The 16,331-nt window shown below is 47.1% G+C and overlaps 1 protein-coding gene across 3 annotated transcripts in view; it reads right to left on the reverse strand.

The window, feature by feature from the left end:
• plcg2 (phospholipase C, gamma 2) overlaps nt 1-16,331 on the reverse strand; it is a 55,606-nt gene that overhangs the window by 2,918 nt on the left and 36,357 nt on the right. For all 3 annotated transcript variants that reach the window (XM_041996421.1, XM_041996423.1, XM_041996422.1), the window contains 13 exons: nt 14,229-14,409; nt 13,995-14,063; nt 13,804-13,913; nt 10,331-10,427; nt 10,179-10,251; nt 9,647-9,819; nt 7,638-7,740; nt 5,836-6,039; nt 5,069-5,205; nt 4,764-4,872; nt 4,126-4,293; nt 2,232-2,320; nt 2,003-2,157 (listed from right to left, as the gene is read on the reverse strand). In XM_041996421.1, the coding sequence (XP_041852355.1) occupies nt 2,003-2,157; nt 2,232-2,320; nt 4,126-4,293; nt 4,764-4,872; nt 5,069-5,205; nt 5,836-6,039; nt 7,638-7,740; nt 9,647-9,819; nt 10,179-10,251; nt 10,331-10,427; nt 13,804-13,913; nt 13,995-14,063; nt 14,229-14,409 (1,668 nt within the window). The remainder of the gene's footprint in view (nt 1-2,002; nt 2,158-2,231; nt 2,321-4,125; nt 4,294-4,763; nt 4,873-5,068; nt 5,206-5,835; nt 6,040-7,637; nt 7,741-9,646; nt 9,820-10,178; nt 10,252-10,330; nt 10,428-13,803; nt 13,914-13,994; nt 14,064-14,228; nt 14,410-16,331) is intronic.

The raw sequence follows: 16,331 nt of genomic DNA on the forward strand, positions 1-16,331 counted from the left end.
GCGCGGAGTCATGTGACCGGGGCCTCTTTCAGAGCCTGCAGCGCGGAGTCATGTGACCGGGCCTCTTTCGGAGCCTGCAGCGCGGAGTCATGTGACCGGGGCCTCTTTCGGAGCCTGCAGCGCGGAGTCATGTGACCGGGGCCTCTTTCGGAGCCTGCAGCGCGGAGTCATGTGACCGGGCCTCTTTCGGAGCCTGCAGCGCGGAGTCATGTGACCGGGCCTCTTTCGGAGCCTGCAGCGTGGAGTCATGTGACCGGGGCCTCTTTCGGAGCCTGCAGCGCGGAGTCATGTGACCGGGGCCTCTTTCAGAGCCTGCAGCCCGGAGTCATGTGACCGGGGCCTCTTTCAGAGCCTGCAGCGCGGAGTCATGTGACCGGGGCCTCTTTCAGAGCCTGCAGCGCGGAGTCATGTGACCGGGCCTCTTTCGGAGCCCGCAGCGCGGAGTCATGTGACCGGGCCTCTTTCGGAGCCCGCAGCGCGGAGTCATGTGACCGGGGCCTCTTTCAGAGCCCGCAGCGCGGAGTCATGTGACCGGGCCTCTTTCAGAGCCCGCAGCGCGGAGTCATGTGACCGGGCCTCTTTCAGAGCCCGCAGCGCGGAGTCATGTGACCGGGCCTCTTTCGGAGCCCGCAGCGCGGAGTCATGTGACCGGGCCTCTTTCGGAGCCCGCAGCGCGGAGTCATGTGACCGGGCCTCTTTCAGAGCCTGCAGCGTTCCCGTCCTCCGTCAGGCGGAGCGCGTGGTGTAGCCGGAACAGACACACAAACCTTCAGGTCTTCAGTAAATGAAAGCATGAAATACGAGCGAATCATTAAATAAATATAACATGTTTAATTATGGAAGAAGAAAATCTTTCTAAAACTCCCTCATCACATCAAGTTGGATCTTTTACAGGTGTGTGCTGTATGACCAGACCTACACCACACGCCATCTCCTGCCGTCTGGCAGGCGCTTCAGAAGCCTCAGGACAAAGACCAGCAGGCTGAGGAACAGCTTCTTCCCCAGAGCTGTCTCGTTGCTGAACTCTGCCCCCCACTGACTGACCCCATACCACACTACGTCCCATCACACACCCCCCGACCTGACCGAGTACTATGTACTGAACATTCCACTAGCCTTTCCACTTCACTGTTTATTTAGTTAGACTCCTGTTCATTACTTTGCACTATTTCAATGTCCACTGCACTAGTGACTAAGTTACATAAAGACTTGTAAATACTGATGTACATTAATGCACATATCCATCTGTATATTATGCTCATAGTACTTAAATCACCATACTGTGATAATCACTTTTTTTGCTTTTGTACATTGCACATTTGTACATACTGTACAGTCATTTGCACATACTGTATATAATATATATCTTGCACATGTTGCTTATTGCACTTCTGGTTAGATGCCAAACTGTGTTTCGTTGCATTGTACTTGTACATGTGTAATGACAATAAAGTTGAATCTAATCTAATCTAATCTAATCTCCACCACCTGTACATTACCACCACCTACTGGTTGGATGTTCCACTAATCCAGTGTTGCTCAGTCCTGGTCCCAGGGCCCTCTGCCCCGCATGTTTTAGAGGTAACACACATGAATGAATGGCTCGTTAACATTCTGCAAAGAACTGGATTAGGAAGTTCATTAATGTTGGAGTAGGATCAGCGGGTCCGGAGGACCTGGACTGAGAAACACTGGACTAATCCAGCCTCCAACGCAGATCACCACGGTGACGGGTGGATGTTCCACTAATCTGACTTTATGCTTTTCATTCTGCTCCTGTGAAGGACGACTGTCCATCGACCAGGTAGGACAAGGTAAGGTAACTCAGGTAGCAATGTCTCCGTCAGCTGGATGTTTGCAAGTATTTTAACCAGGAATTTGCAAAATAAGACGGATTTTCAGCACCAATAAGTGCATGTTTTTTTCCTAAATATCCTGTGAGACCTCATCAGAGCTGAACTGAACAGACAACAGAAGTTGATTTAAGAAGTTAATGCCATGCCTTTTCTCGCTGGACTCTCTCATGAGCTGGTTTTGCTGGCGAGGCGGGGTGGGCCGCTGAATGTTGGCGTGGGTGTCGTACAGGAAGGACTCGCTCTGCTCGGCCTGCTTCTTCCTCAGCTGGCTGGAGGAGGAGTACAGCTCTTCCTCTGCTCTCTGGACAACAGAGAAGAAGAAGTCACCAAACGGCTCCACATGAACGCTGACATGCTCAGAGCGTGTTGGCTTACCCCTGCTTGCTGCACATTGATGTAGACCAGCAGAGAGGCCAGCTCCAGGTTCTCACTGTAGCCATTCTTCAGAGGAACAGAGCGGTAGCCTACAAGACCAAAGCAAACAGTCACATCACACTGAAAGACCAGAGATTTCCATCACAGCAATAAATGTGATAAAAGGCCTCAGATCAACTCCTCCACCTTTACTAATGTTTGCCAGAGAAGCTGCACCATCATACTGGCACGAACCTGCAGCTCCAACACTTTTCTCTCCGTTATTTGGCTCGGATGTGAGTAAAACTGGGGATTGACTGCAGCGTCTGTGGCTGATGCTGTTAATGCAACTGCTTCATCATTCCATTTTGAGAACAGATTGAAGGAAAGCATCACGTTAAAAAGATCTTGGATTTTATTTTTTGTGAATCAGACATCTGCGCGAGACAGCGTTGCCAGGGTAACTGCTCAACGTGCTCGGAGTATGAGATCGGAGTGGGCGGTGCTTCAACGTCACAGATTAGAGCCCGACCGATGCCGATATTTGGCATCCGACAAAAAATCCGATAACCGATTAAATGGCTGATTCATTTAAAAATATATGCATGAATAAAATAACTCCTAATTAATTTATTTTCTCTCTATGGAGAATTAATCAGCCGCGAGTTGTACTGATGAATTTATCTTTACATTTAAACCACAGGCGGATGCTATATGTAAGCAATTTAATGAGTGAAGTTACTGGTAGAACATTATTTCTGACGTCCTTTAACATTAAATCACATTTTCTCTACTCCATTACTTTCTTGACTCGTATGAACCAAAATAAAAACCAGACTTTTCTCAAATGTTAAAACATGTCGTTTTTAACAGAGTTGCATTTTAAATATATAATGGCCACAAATAGAGGGATGAACGCTCGTTCTAGACTCTCACATATTTTGTACACTTACCTTATTTCTGCAGTAACATGCTGGAATTTAAGCTGTTAGCTAACGCTATGCTAGGTTAGCATAACTTAAGGTTAGCGATGTTTTTGCTAACATTAACTGGCAGGGAGTAACTTTAGCTAGGTTAGCACAACGTTAGCACTGCAACGTAAAGGAAAAGAATGACTGGACCTGGAGACATGCTGAGACCTTCCTAACTTCACAACGTCGTTAAAACGTACCTGTCGTCAAGCTCCGCCCTGCCCACCTGCCCGGCTGTAGCTACTGTAGGATTGAGGATTGAATGGAGTCAGAGCTCCATCTAGTGGACAAACGGCGCAATGACATCATTCTAGACGACTCCGACACTTAACATTTACAGTTTCATGAAAATTTAAGAATATATCGGCGTTTAATCGGCAAAAGTCCAGCCGATTATGATTGTTTTGAAAGGAGCTACAAACACGGAATGTTTAGAAAATAACAGTAAGTGATGTACAGACTGAAATAAATCTGATAATGCACTGGTAAAGCTCATCAGATCAGAATATTACAGTAATCTGATTACTCCCAGATATCTGATTTTGATGGACATATAAACAGCTCAGTGTTTTCTAAAATATCTGAGAATGTCTTTAATATTCTAGAAAAATTGGTGTTACATAAAAATCTGGAAATGAATCGACATTAAATCAGTTCATGATATCAGTTCTACATGTCTGACCTATTTAGACTTCCACTGCATAAAGTCAAAGAAAATCACCAGCAGGGAAGTTCATACACTACAGAGATGTTCAGTTGCCATCGTGTGGTCTCTCATCTTAGTAAAAGCAAAGCTCATGCTCTGTAGAGGAAGAAAGTCTGAATCAGACTCAAAGCTGTGCAGCATTCTTCCTTATATACAATCTGTCTAACAAAGATCAACCACAGGGTAGCTTGTTGGGGACTTATAAACAGCAGCTCTGCTTGTGTGTGTGTGTGTTTACCTGAGCGGAGGCCTTTAACAGGAAACGTGGCCTGAGCCAGGAAGTTGGGGTCTGAGAACATGTCTTCTTCATTGACCACAAAGCGCAGGAAGGTGAGTTCCGGCTCATATACGGTAAACTCCGCGGGCTCTGCAGGGGCTTTCCAGGTGGGATTTAGACCATTATCTCCTGCAGCCAGATGAAGAGAGGTGGTAGAAAAGCAGGTTATATCTCGTAGACTAGGTTCAATTAATGTCATGTACATGATTTTATCTGTTGTTAATTACATGATCATATTAAACATTATTCATTTAATAATGGGGTCTGTCTGGGTTTTCTTAACGTGCAGCTTAAGCCAACATGCAGCTATAAAAAATGAGCTTGAATGTTTGGGACACGATGAGTCGGTATTCTGTACTGACACCTGCAGGTGTTTTCAGATTTGATGATTAGTATATTTTAATATAAAGAATAGCAAAGAGCAAGACTACAGGCTGATCTCAGCTGAAAAGATGTTTTTTCCCAGCTGACACCTCTGGTTGCAGATGTTAGTGTCAGATCTTCAGTGAACTCTAGTTAAGTACGAGGTATAAGTACAGCACTGAGTACTGGAGCTAGCTCTTGTGTCATTTCGGTTCCTCTGCCCCTGATCTCCTTACGATAGACAATAGTCTTGAACTTCTCCTCTGTGTGTCCACACAACTCGATCTCCACGAACGGACTGGCGATGCTGCGTCCAGGTTTAGGAAGGTGTCTGGCAGCGATCACCTGCAGAGAACAAACATGGCTGCCTGCATGAAGTTGCACTGATTCAGATTCATCCCTTACTGTCATAAAATACAACCGGATTTGAGACACTGTTAAGAAATGAACTGTTAAATATTAAAAACACCAATAAATAATAAAAGGTTTTATTAGAAGATAAATAATCACATATAAGCGTGCATGTTTGTGTGGGACTTACTCTGACTTTAATGATGTACTTGACCTTCTTCTTCTCCTGAGGATCGTAGCCATCAGCGCGCATGAGTTCAGGCTGCAACACGTAGCCAGTACACCCATTCAGACTGAAGAGGGCGCTGTTCAGCTGGGTGTATTTATCTGGGTGGAAACAAACATGGTCTGAGCCGCTGCTCTACTAACACATGCAGACAGTTTCTGGACATGTTAAAATAGACTGCAGATGAAATGTCAGAAAATCCTGTTTGCTCTGAGTCTCCGTCTCCTCTCCGGCTTCACTCTCTCTCTCTCTCTCTCTTCTGCTTTCCTTTAGAAAATTTCACTGTGCAAAGAACATATATTTTTAAATAAACTAGATGAATTATCCTGTGAAGAAAGAAATCAGCTTTCCCATCTATTTTTGTCAGGGGGCAGACTTTCAGTCTTAAAATAAATCTCTTTAGTGGTTTTGCATTAGATTAATTTAAGAGCAAATTTGGGACCAAAACTATGAAGTGGTCTGCCATGTTCCTGGAAAACAACACCAGTGTCTTTGATTTCATCTGTGTTACTCCTGCACAGAGCAGGAAACATGTCTGAGGTCTGTTGGCATTCTCTTTTTGTTTCAAAAGGGTCATAAAAAGAAAGTGAATCCCATGGAAATGGTTTTCTTTATGGACAAACAATCCCATCTTGAAAATCAATCAAGCCTGACCCAAAAGAAGCCTGCAGCTGGCTTCAAGCAGCAGGGGCTGCAGGGACCCCCGCCGCCGACACAGATACCCTCCGTACCCGCAGTCTGGTAGTTGAGAGCCACCATGTGGCAGCCGAGGACCCACATGGTGTAGGGGTCATAGTTCGAGGACTCCACTCGCTGATTTTTGGGGTAGATGCGACTCAGGCCTTTGCGGTTATACTGCAGGAAGTCCTTGGTGCGGCTCTTTCCTGGTAACTTGTTCTCTGCGAAGGAGCGGACCTCTTTGTAGGTGTAACTCTCTGCAGAAGTGGGAAAGAGCAGTTATTTCACAATAAACTGGACCGGACATGTCACTGCTTTTCAAGGTGAGGTCGAGGAGGATTGTTTGGTCTGTTGATGGCGGAGCAAACCCTTTTCCTAGGTCTCAGTAGCTGATGATGTTAAGTGATGACAGAAGTGAATAATGTTAGCTTTAGAGAGCTGTGGTCAGTGTGGAAACAGGTAAAAAAGATGCATGTCTGTCTGTCAGTGTAGATAAATGTGGGTGTAAAAGATGCTGCTGAGTAACTGCCACTGGCTTAGATTCCAGTCACTGAGCTGTTGGTTTAAAATAAAAACAGGTCTGAGTTTGATTCAGAAACAGAAAAAAAAAGTCGAAAACTGTTTCTATTAATCAGCTGATGCAATATTTCTGTTTATCCAGTGTGTCCACGTTTAGAATGAAGCTCAATTCTTCTTCTGACACACTAACAAGTTTTTGTAGTGCTGCACATTTATGTCAAAACAGGAAACTCTGATCTGTAGAAGCCATCAGGTCTTTAGATGTTCGCTGAAGGACGCGCTGTGGTGTAAAAACGCTGAGGGCAGCCCCTCGCTTCAGACTTTCCTCTGTGGGAAAGCTTTGCAGCTGCAGGTGACATGATGGAACCAGTGAGTGTACAGGTTTCATCTAGTCCGGTGGGTCTGATCTTTCCAGTCTGAACACCCTCAGCTTTCTTCATGTTCCAGGAAAAATACGTTTTCACTCCACTGCAAACAAAGCTCACTTTTTTTTCAGTCCTTAATTATATCAACCACAATTCTGTTACATGTCCCTTTAGCACAGAGTAAAGGTCCCTCCTTTATCAGCTCAGTGCGACATCTAGTCAACCATTAAAGATCCTGTTTTATGTTAGATATAACATATTATTTAGAATTAATAAAAGTTCCAAAAAAAAGGTATTGATGGGTTTTGAGCCTGAATTGAAGAGCAGCGAGTGTTGATGCTTTTAAAATCAAACTCAAGAGCTGCATCAACTTAACTTGAATATATTTATTATTAGTAGTTAATGGTAAAAGGTCTGTATTTATACTGTACCTGGAATGATACCCAAAGCGCCTTACTACTACTACTAGTAGTATTAATAATAATTTAATTTCTAATAATTCATTTTAATGTTTTATACTCATTTCATCCCTAATATACCCTCAGGTCTTCTTAATAACCGATTCTTGCACCTTTGTCTTCCTCCACTCAAATTTCTGATGCGATGGCGTTTCCTCACATGTTGCATCTGCATCCAGACCGAGTCAAAGCAGGACGGTCCAGGGCGGGATGTGCTGCTCTTAATATCGTTTTTACTCATTTTAACTGGTTTTTGAATTTGCACTGTCTAACACATCAATTTTGTATAAAAGTGGTGTATAAATAAAGTCATACTGATCGATTGGCTCATTTAAAATGCAGTGGAGTGATGGCGTCTTTCCAGGAAATGAAGTCATCACGTGTAACTGTGTCCATGCTTTCTTTCATACAGCAGGCCCAGATGTTTGTGGTTAAAAAACTCAATTCTCCAAAACCCTGAAGAAAAAGTGTTTGCTTTCCATCTGGTGTAGCGTGAACATCTGTCAGGTTTACCAAAGCGGTCCTTCTCCTTGCTGCGTGGCTGGCAGTAGACCACCAGGTCCGACATCTCCATGGCAACCTCTGCCTTCTTCTCCACTTCCTCCTGCTGTCTCATCTAAGATTGGACAGAGAAACGACGATGCTTTCATTTCAGACACCGACTGTTCACCCTGATTCTGCTCCAGCTTCCAGCTTCAGAGATGAACGGTGAGACAGTGGAAGCCTCAGAGTGCACATGCTTGTTTTTATCCATCCACCCACCCCTCCACCCCTTCATCCATCCTTCCATCCATCCATCCATCCATCCATCCACCCACCCCTCCACCCCTCCATCCATACATCCATCCACCCAACCCTCCACCCCTTCATCCATCCTTCCATCCATCCATCCATCCATCCACCCCTCCCTCCATCCATCCATCCATCCATCCATCCACCCACCCCTCCATCCATCCATCCATCCATCCATCCATCCATCCATCCTTCCATCCATCCATCCACCCCTCCATCCATCCATCCATCCATCCATCCATCCACCCACCCCTCCACCCCTTCATCCATCCATCCATCCACCCAACCCTCCACCCCTTCATCCATCCTTCCATCCATCCATCCATTCATCCACCCCTCCATCCATCCATCCATCCATCCATCCATCCACCCACCCCTCCATCCATCCATCCATCCATCCATCCATCCATCCATCCTTCCATCCATCCATCCACCCCTCCATCCATCCATCCATCCATCCACCCACCCCTCCACCCCTTCATCCATACATCCATCCACCCCTTCATCCATCCTTCCATCCATCCATCCATCCATCCACCCACCCCTCCACCCATCCATCCATCCATCCATCCATCCATCCACCCACCCCTCCACCCCTTCATCCATTCATCCATCCACCCAACCCTCCACCCCTTCATCCATCCTTCCATCCATCCATCCATCCATCCATCCACCCACCCCTCCATCCATCCATCCATCCACCCACCCCTCCACCCCTCCATCCATACATCCATCCATCCATCCATCCACCCACCCCTCCACCCCTCCATCCATCCACCCAACCCTCCACCCCTTCATCCATCCTTTCATCCATCCATCCATCCATCCATCCATCCATCCATCCATCCATCCATCATCCCACCTACCCAGACTAGTTTAGTCTCTGAGGCTAAATACTTTCAGATTTTCTTTTTGCAGTCTTTTGACACTTTGTGATCATTTAATGTCAAATTATAATTCAGGCTTTCTTTGTAGCTGCTTTATTGTCTTTTAGTCACTCTTCATATCTCTGTTGTCATTTTCTGCAAATCAGAAGCTGTTTTTTTAACTGATTATTTGTTTCATGTTTGTCTTTTTAACGTCTTTTATTTATTTATTTATTTTAAACTAGTCCTGTCCAGCATGGTAGAAGTCAGGATGATGGTCTTGGTCTTTTATTTCTTTTATATCTGTTTTATTTATTTATTATCCCCTAATTTTTCTATCACTCTTTGGTTACCATGTTCTTAAACGTGCTTGTTGGAAAGTCTTTCATGTTTCCTAGTTATTTTATTTTGAAATTTGCGCATTAGTGATGTTACTTCCTTTCTGAGCGTATCCTCTGCACTGAGACCGCATGTTAAGAGATGGTCACCCCCGGTCACCAACGCCAACGTTAACGTGTGCTTGGTCTTCTCCGTGCCCTTCTCTCTGACCGGAGCTCTGGCCGAAGAACCTATCAGACCAGCAATGTCCCCCCAGTGTCCCACTCTATCACAGTGCCTAGAAATCAAGTCGACTTCACTTGAATCGGCTTTTTTCCACAACGTTTTGCAGCTGAAGCTGAACCTATGTTGCTTTTGGTTGAAAACATTAGTTCACATTAAATGAAAGACTGCTTAGTTCTTGTCTGCTTGATGATTCTAGATACTGGCCTCTGCTCAGTAGTCCCACTTTTTTGTTTGTTTGTGTTGCAACCTCTAACTCCCCAGTGAGGGCTCGTCTTCCAGTAAGCGCAGAGAGACACTGACCTCCTGTTCCCTGTTGTATTGCTTGCTCATCTCTCTCTGAGTAATGTCCCAGGCCACCTGGTACCATTCAAACAGCTCCTCCAGAGTATCTGTGGCGAGGTCGAACTGCACGCTGTCCTGCTCCATGTTCTGCAGGGTCAGCACATGGGGCTTCGCATTTTTACCACTCCTCACTAGAAAATGAGGGGAACAGGGCAGTCGCGTCAAAGAATCATAACTCTGCAACACCGCTAAACAAATCCATCATCAGAATCTGCTAGTTGGATTATTCTGTAATGTTCCTGCTCTGGTGCAGAATGCATTATATTATCTGTCATGCATACATGGCACATGATATATAGCATGCAAAAATGACTCAGTGTCACAGAATGACCCGACAGGCCAACAAAAGGCAGAAAATAAGTTGTTTTCATTTTAGATGAAAATGAATCAGTGGTTTACCTGACACCCAGCTGCAGTTCGAAGCAACACATCAACAATGATGAAAAGCGACATTAAACAGTGAAGAGCTGAAAACTCAACAAGAACTCACAGTGCTGGATGTTGCACTTGGAGATGTCCACAATACCCTTACATAGTTCACCAAGTGGATTCTCTTCCAGTTCCTGTTTTAATGCACATCACACGCATTATTTTCAGTCATTTAAACTCCAGTGTAACTGTAAGCTGAGCTACAACCTGCACCTGTGCTTTAGTGTCAAGTGGACTGCTGTTGGACACTTCCTCCACGTAGTTAGCAGGAAAGAACAGCTGCATCCTTCCACCATAGTCACCTTTCCACCTAATGGAAACAAATTAATTGGTGTGATCAGAAAAGTCAAAGAATCCTGTTATGTATGAATATTTAAAGCATTCACAAAATTAACCAGAAAGACACACAAAGCAACTCCAAATAAAACGTTCCAACGAACAGATGCATAACGGTTACAGAGAAAAATGGTGGAATTTAACTACAATAAAATGACTAAAAAGTACATGTCACTACAAAATGACACAAAAATACCACCTTCTTTCCTCCCTCGCGCCGGTCGGCTGGCTGCAGCAGCTCTTCCCTGTTTCCTTTCTTTTCTAGTGTTTTAACTTATTTATGGCCCACTGCTGCTGTACATTTTGTATATAAGCCTTATATACTTATTTGTATACAAATCAGTTGTTTTTTTACAGATTTGCTGCATTTCTTTCAACTAAAACATCCAATCTAACGATGTGCACGGGGCCCCTGCCTGCATTGTTTCCAGTAGGAAGATCTGGTCGCGCAGCACTGCAGGGTTCCCAGGGACAGACACGAGATCCCCGCAGAGATGCTACGGAAGACTTGCTGTAGGCATTGTTCCAGAAATAAAGTTCAGGAAAAGAAGAGGCGCTTCAGACCTGTTCTCCCCTCCATCATCATGGGAAACATAAGATCTCTTCCCAACAAGATGGACGACCTGGCGGTGCTCACGGGACATCAGTAGCATCCTTCTGTTTATGGAGACCTGCCTGACTCTGCTTATTCCTGATTCTACGGTTTTACTGGACAACTTCCATCTACTGCAGGCGGACAGAACGGAGACCAGCGAAAAGAAGACAGGAGGGACTAGCTGTGTTTGTGAATGTGAGGTGGTGTAAACTGGCCCTGAACTGTTGGCGGTTAGCATGAGGCCATATATCTGCCACCGATTGTGAAGCAGTGTACGTGCCCCCTTCTGCAGACGTAGCCTCTGACACACCCGGCTCTCGGTCACCAGCAGACGGTAGACTCAGCACCTACAGACCCTCTGCCTCATCTCTGGAGGATTCAATCATGCCTCTCCATCATCTGTTCTGCCAACATACACACAGTAAGTCACCTGCCCCACAAGAGGCAAGAGCCCTGATATCAAAGCTCTCCTGGAGGAGAAGAAGAGAGCTTCCAGATCAGGGAACAAAGAGGAGCTAAGGAGAAAGATCAGAGGGGTGCAGAGAAGCCCGAAAGCCCCACTCACAGGCAGAGGAGGACCTGAACTGGACCAGGACTGGACCATGAGTCTCCTCCCTGCAGGACTGGACCGTGAGTCTCCCCCCTGGAGGATTGGGCCGTGAGTGCAGGACTGGACCATGAGTCTCCTCCCTGCAGGACTGGACCATGAGTCTCCCCCCTGGAGGACTGGACCGTGAGTCACACCCCTGCAGGACTGGACCGTGAGTCCCACCCCTGCAGGACTGGACCATGAGTCTCCCCCCTGGAGGACTGGACCGTGAGTACAGGACTGGACCATGAGTCTCCTCCCTGCAGGACTGGACCGTGAGTCCCACCCCTGCAGGACTTGACTGTGAGTGCAGGACTGGACTGTGAGTCCCACCCCTGCAGGACTGGACCATGAGTCTCCTCCCTGCAGGACTGGACCATGAGTCCCACCCCTGCAGGACTGGACCGTGAGTGCAGGACTAGACCGTGAGTCCCACCCCTGCAGGTCTGGACCATGAGTCCCAACCCTGCAGGACTTGACCGTGAGTGCAGGACTGGACCGTGAGTCCCACCCCTGCAGGACTGGACCGTGAGTCTCCCCCTTGCAGGACTGGACCGTGAGTCTCCTCCCTGCAAGACTGGACCGTGAGTCTCCCCCCTGCAGGACTGGACCGTGAGTCTCCTCCCTGCAAGACTGGACCGTGAGTCCCACCCCTGCAGGACTGGACCGTGAGTGCCGGATTGGACCGTGAGTCCCACCCCTGCAGGACTGGACCGTGAGTCTTCTCCCTGCAGGACTGGACCGTGAGTCTCCCCCCTGCAGGACTGGACCGTGAGTCCCACCCCTGCAGGACTGGACCGTGAGTCTCCCCCCTGGAGGACTGGACCGTGAGTCCCACCCCTGCAGGACTGGACTGTGAGTGCAGGACTGGACTGTGAGTCCCACCCCTGCAGGACTGGACCATGAGTCTCCTCCCTGCAGGACTGGACCGTGAGTCCCACCCCTGCAGGATTGGACCGTGAGTGCAGGACTGGACCATGAGTCCCACGCCTGCAGGACTGGACTGTGAGTGCAGGACTGGACTGTGAGTCCCACCCCTGCAGGACTGGACCATGAGTCTCCCCCCTGCAGGACTGGACCGTGAGTCCCACCCCTGCAGGACTGGACCGTGAGTCTCCCCCTTGCAAGACTGGACCGTGAGTCCCACCCCTGCAGGACTGGACTGTGAGTGCAGGACTGGACCGTAAGTCCCACCCCTGGAGGACTGGACCATGAGTCCCACCCCTGCAGGACTAGACCGTGAGTCTCCCCCCTGCAAAACTGGACCGTGAGTCTCCCCCCTGGAGGACTGGACCATGAGTCACACCCCTGCAGGACTGAACCGTGAGTCTCCTCCCTGCAGGACTGGACCGTGAGTCTCCCCCCTGGAGGACTGGACCGTAAGTCCCACCCCTGGAGGACTGGACCATGAGTCCCACCCCTGCAGGACTAGACCGTGAGTCTCCCCCCTGCAAGACTGGACCGTGAGTCTCACCCCTGGAGGACTGGACCGTGAGTCCCACCCCTGCAGGACTGAACCGTGAGTCTCCTCCCTGCAGGACTGGACCGTGAGTCTCCCCCCTGGAGGACTGGACCGTGAGTCCCACCCCTGCAGGACTGGACTGTGAGTGCAGGACTGGACCGTAAGGCCCACCCCTGGAGGACTGGACCGTAAGTCCCACCCCTGCAGGACCCCTGCCTGGTCTGGAGAGCAGCTTGAGGGACAGACTGATCCATCCTCGCTGTGTGAAGGAGAGATACTGCAGGTCTTTCCTCCTGCTGCTGTCTCACTTCAAAATGAACACATAAAACTGTCTTTACATGTTTACATACATGTTTATGAACATGTTTATATCCTGTACATACTCACCCTGCAGACAAGATACTGGACATGTTATTACTTATTATGTATGTGTTCTTGTTTATATCACCTGTGTGCTTCTGCTTCCTGCACCTGTACTGCTGCAACAGTTTCCCTGCTGAGGGACTAATAAAGGTTTTTATTCTTATTATTCTTATTCTTAAAGCCCTTAAAGACATATAAACTGTGCAGAAATGGCAAAAAGAGAATCAAAGTACAAAACAGGAAGATTTTATTGTTTTTGAATCAGTGGGTCTAATTTCTGTGGAGGAGGATGTGAAGTCTAAATGAGGCATGCTGTCCTCTGACGGCCTGTGTGAGCTCACCATCCATCGCTCTCCTGGGACACGTTGTGTATCAAAGCTCCTCTGGGGAAGCTGTGCTCATCCGGCCTCTTCGCCTGGTAGCTGTATAAAGCCCTCACTGTGTTTTGGGGCTAAAACAAACACAGACATCATTAACGTTGTCACAGAAGTTAAATTCAACAAAGCTGAGAGGAGAGTGGCTGTAAACACACCAATGAGGGCTCGATCTCGTTGGGTTCCACATATGTCTTCATCTCGTACAGAGAAGCACAGTTTTTCTCCTGTTATCAGGGTGGAATGAAGGTTAGAATTAAACATCCAGAAATAATGACGGGACGCACTGATGACTAAATCTCAGGTGAAACTCTGAACTTCCTGTATGCTAGTCATGGCTTCAGCTGTAGCATATTGACACTGTTTCCTCTGGTCGTCTTGCAGAAACTCACAGTGCTGAAGCGGTCAACCAGCTCAGGGGTGACTGGGTAACGTAGCTTGATCTTGCGGTACAGCGGCTTCTTCCTGAAGTAGTTGACCAGCTCCACCAGGCTCTCAAATTCTGTAGTTGTGCCCAGCAGGTACATGTTGCCCTCTTTCTGGATCCTGCAGTGTTTAACTTTACCATCCCCTCTGGAGGAGAGAGAAGAGAGTGAGCACAGATCCCATAAACCAGGCAATAAGCAAACTCTGACAAGGTTCCTCCCAAGAGACAACACAAAACTGTACATTTCAGCTTATGTAGCTTCAAATAGCTAAAAAATATGTAGGCTTAAAACATAGAATATTTTTTAAATAACTTTCTTTTTTATTTAGAAAGAGTGTAGAAATGAGAACAGAAGATTGTTCGTCTTAGAAAAGAGTCAGGCTCTGATCAGTGACACATGACCAGTAACAAATTAAACTCATGCACCACCTCAAATAAAGGAAAAATATTAGCCTCGCCCAGCTTAGCATAACGGCACCTGAAACTGCTTTCAACCTACTGCAGGTTTTGCAAAGACAACTAGAAGCACTCAGAGTGCTAACCTCCGACAAGCCTTGGTATTTATTTATTTTTTTGCTAATGATTGGGGGCATTATTTTTGAGTTAGAAGCTCTAATGGCAAAATTATCCCTGTCTCCCCATAGTAAAGAACCCTTTCGGCTTGGTGGCATGGTTCAGTCAGACTTCTGTTACACAGAAAAACTCCCTCAACCAAATAGTGGGATGGTCCAGTTGCCTGATTGGTGAGTCCTAGGCTTGTCCAGCCTATTCTATTCTATTCTATTCTATTGTCATTTAGCAGACGCTTTTATCCAAAGCGACTTACATTTGAGAGTAACAACACAAGCAAGAATTCAAACAAGATGGGACGTCATCATTAAGTGGTTGTCAGACTGCTGGAGTCCAGGTGGACCAGGTGGACCAGGTGGACCCAGGTGGACCAAGGTGGACCAAGGTGCTGTCATGTAGTGCTAGAGGCAGTGCTAATTTTTTTTTTTTTTTTTTTTTTTTCATTTTGTCATTTTGTTTAAATACAAGCTCACAATTTCATCAAACAATATCATCTTGGGTATAAATGCAGCAGCTTCTTCAGTACCTGGTTGAGCCAAAGAGCTGGACAAATCTTTCTACCTCATTCTGAGTAGAAGAGTTAAGCTAAGTGTGGAAATGCTCCTTAAACAACTGAGTCTTTAGCTTGCTTTTAAAAGTGGATAAGGACTCTGCGGATCGGACGGAGTTTGGTAGATGGTTCCACCACCGGGGAACAACAGAGGAGAAGAGTCTAGCTACTGATGTGGCGCCACCTTGTGGTGGGAGCACTAGGCGTTTTTCACTGGCAGAGCGTAACTGTGGAGAGGGAGTGTAGCTCTGGATTAAGGAGTGGAGGTAGACCGGAGCCGTTTGGGTTATTGTTTTGTAAGCCAGAAGCAGAGCTTTGAATCTGATGCGCTGCAACTGGAAGCCAGTGGAGAGCGATTAGCAGCGGAGTGACATGAGCTCTTTTGGGCTGGTTGAAGACCAGACGTGCTGCTGCATTCTGGATCATCTGCAGAGGTTTAACTGAGCATGCAGGCAGGCCAGCCAGTAAAGAGTTGCAGTAGTCAATGCATGAAATGACCAGAGCCTGGACCAGGAGCTGGGTCGTGTGTTCAGTCAGGTAGGGTCTGATCCCCCTGATGCTGTAGAGAGCAAATCGGCAAGACCGGGAAACCGAGGCAACATGGTCCTTAAAGGTCAGCTGGTTGTCTACCATGACACCAAGATTCCTGGTAGAAGACGTAGGTACAAGCGTGATGGAGTCAAGCTGCACACTTACCTGTGGCGGTAAGGAAGGATTGGCTGGAAAGACAATAAACTCGGTCTTGGACAGATTTAGCTGAAGGTGGCGATCCTTCATCCATGCGGAGATGTCAGCAACATGCTGATATTCACATTGAGACGGTCATGTCATCAGGTGGGAAAGAAAGGAAAAGCTGAGTGTCATCTGCATAGCAGCCTCCCTGTACACTAAACCGGTACAGAGGATGGCTTAATAATGACCCCCGTCCTCGTCCCTGCGGTTACATTA

The sequence above is a fragment of the Melanotaenia boesemani genome, chromosome 10 (assembly GCF_017639745.1).
Source record: "Melanotaenia boesemani isolate fMelBoe1 chromosome 10, fMelBoe1.pri, whole genome shotgun sequence".
NCBI classification, from domain to species: domain Eukaryota; kingdom Metazoa; phylum Chordata; class Actinopteri; order Atheriniformes; family Melanotaeniidae; genus Melanotaenia; species Melanotaenia boesemani.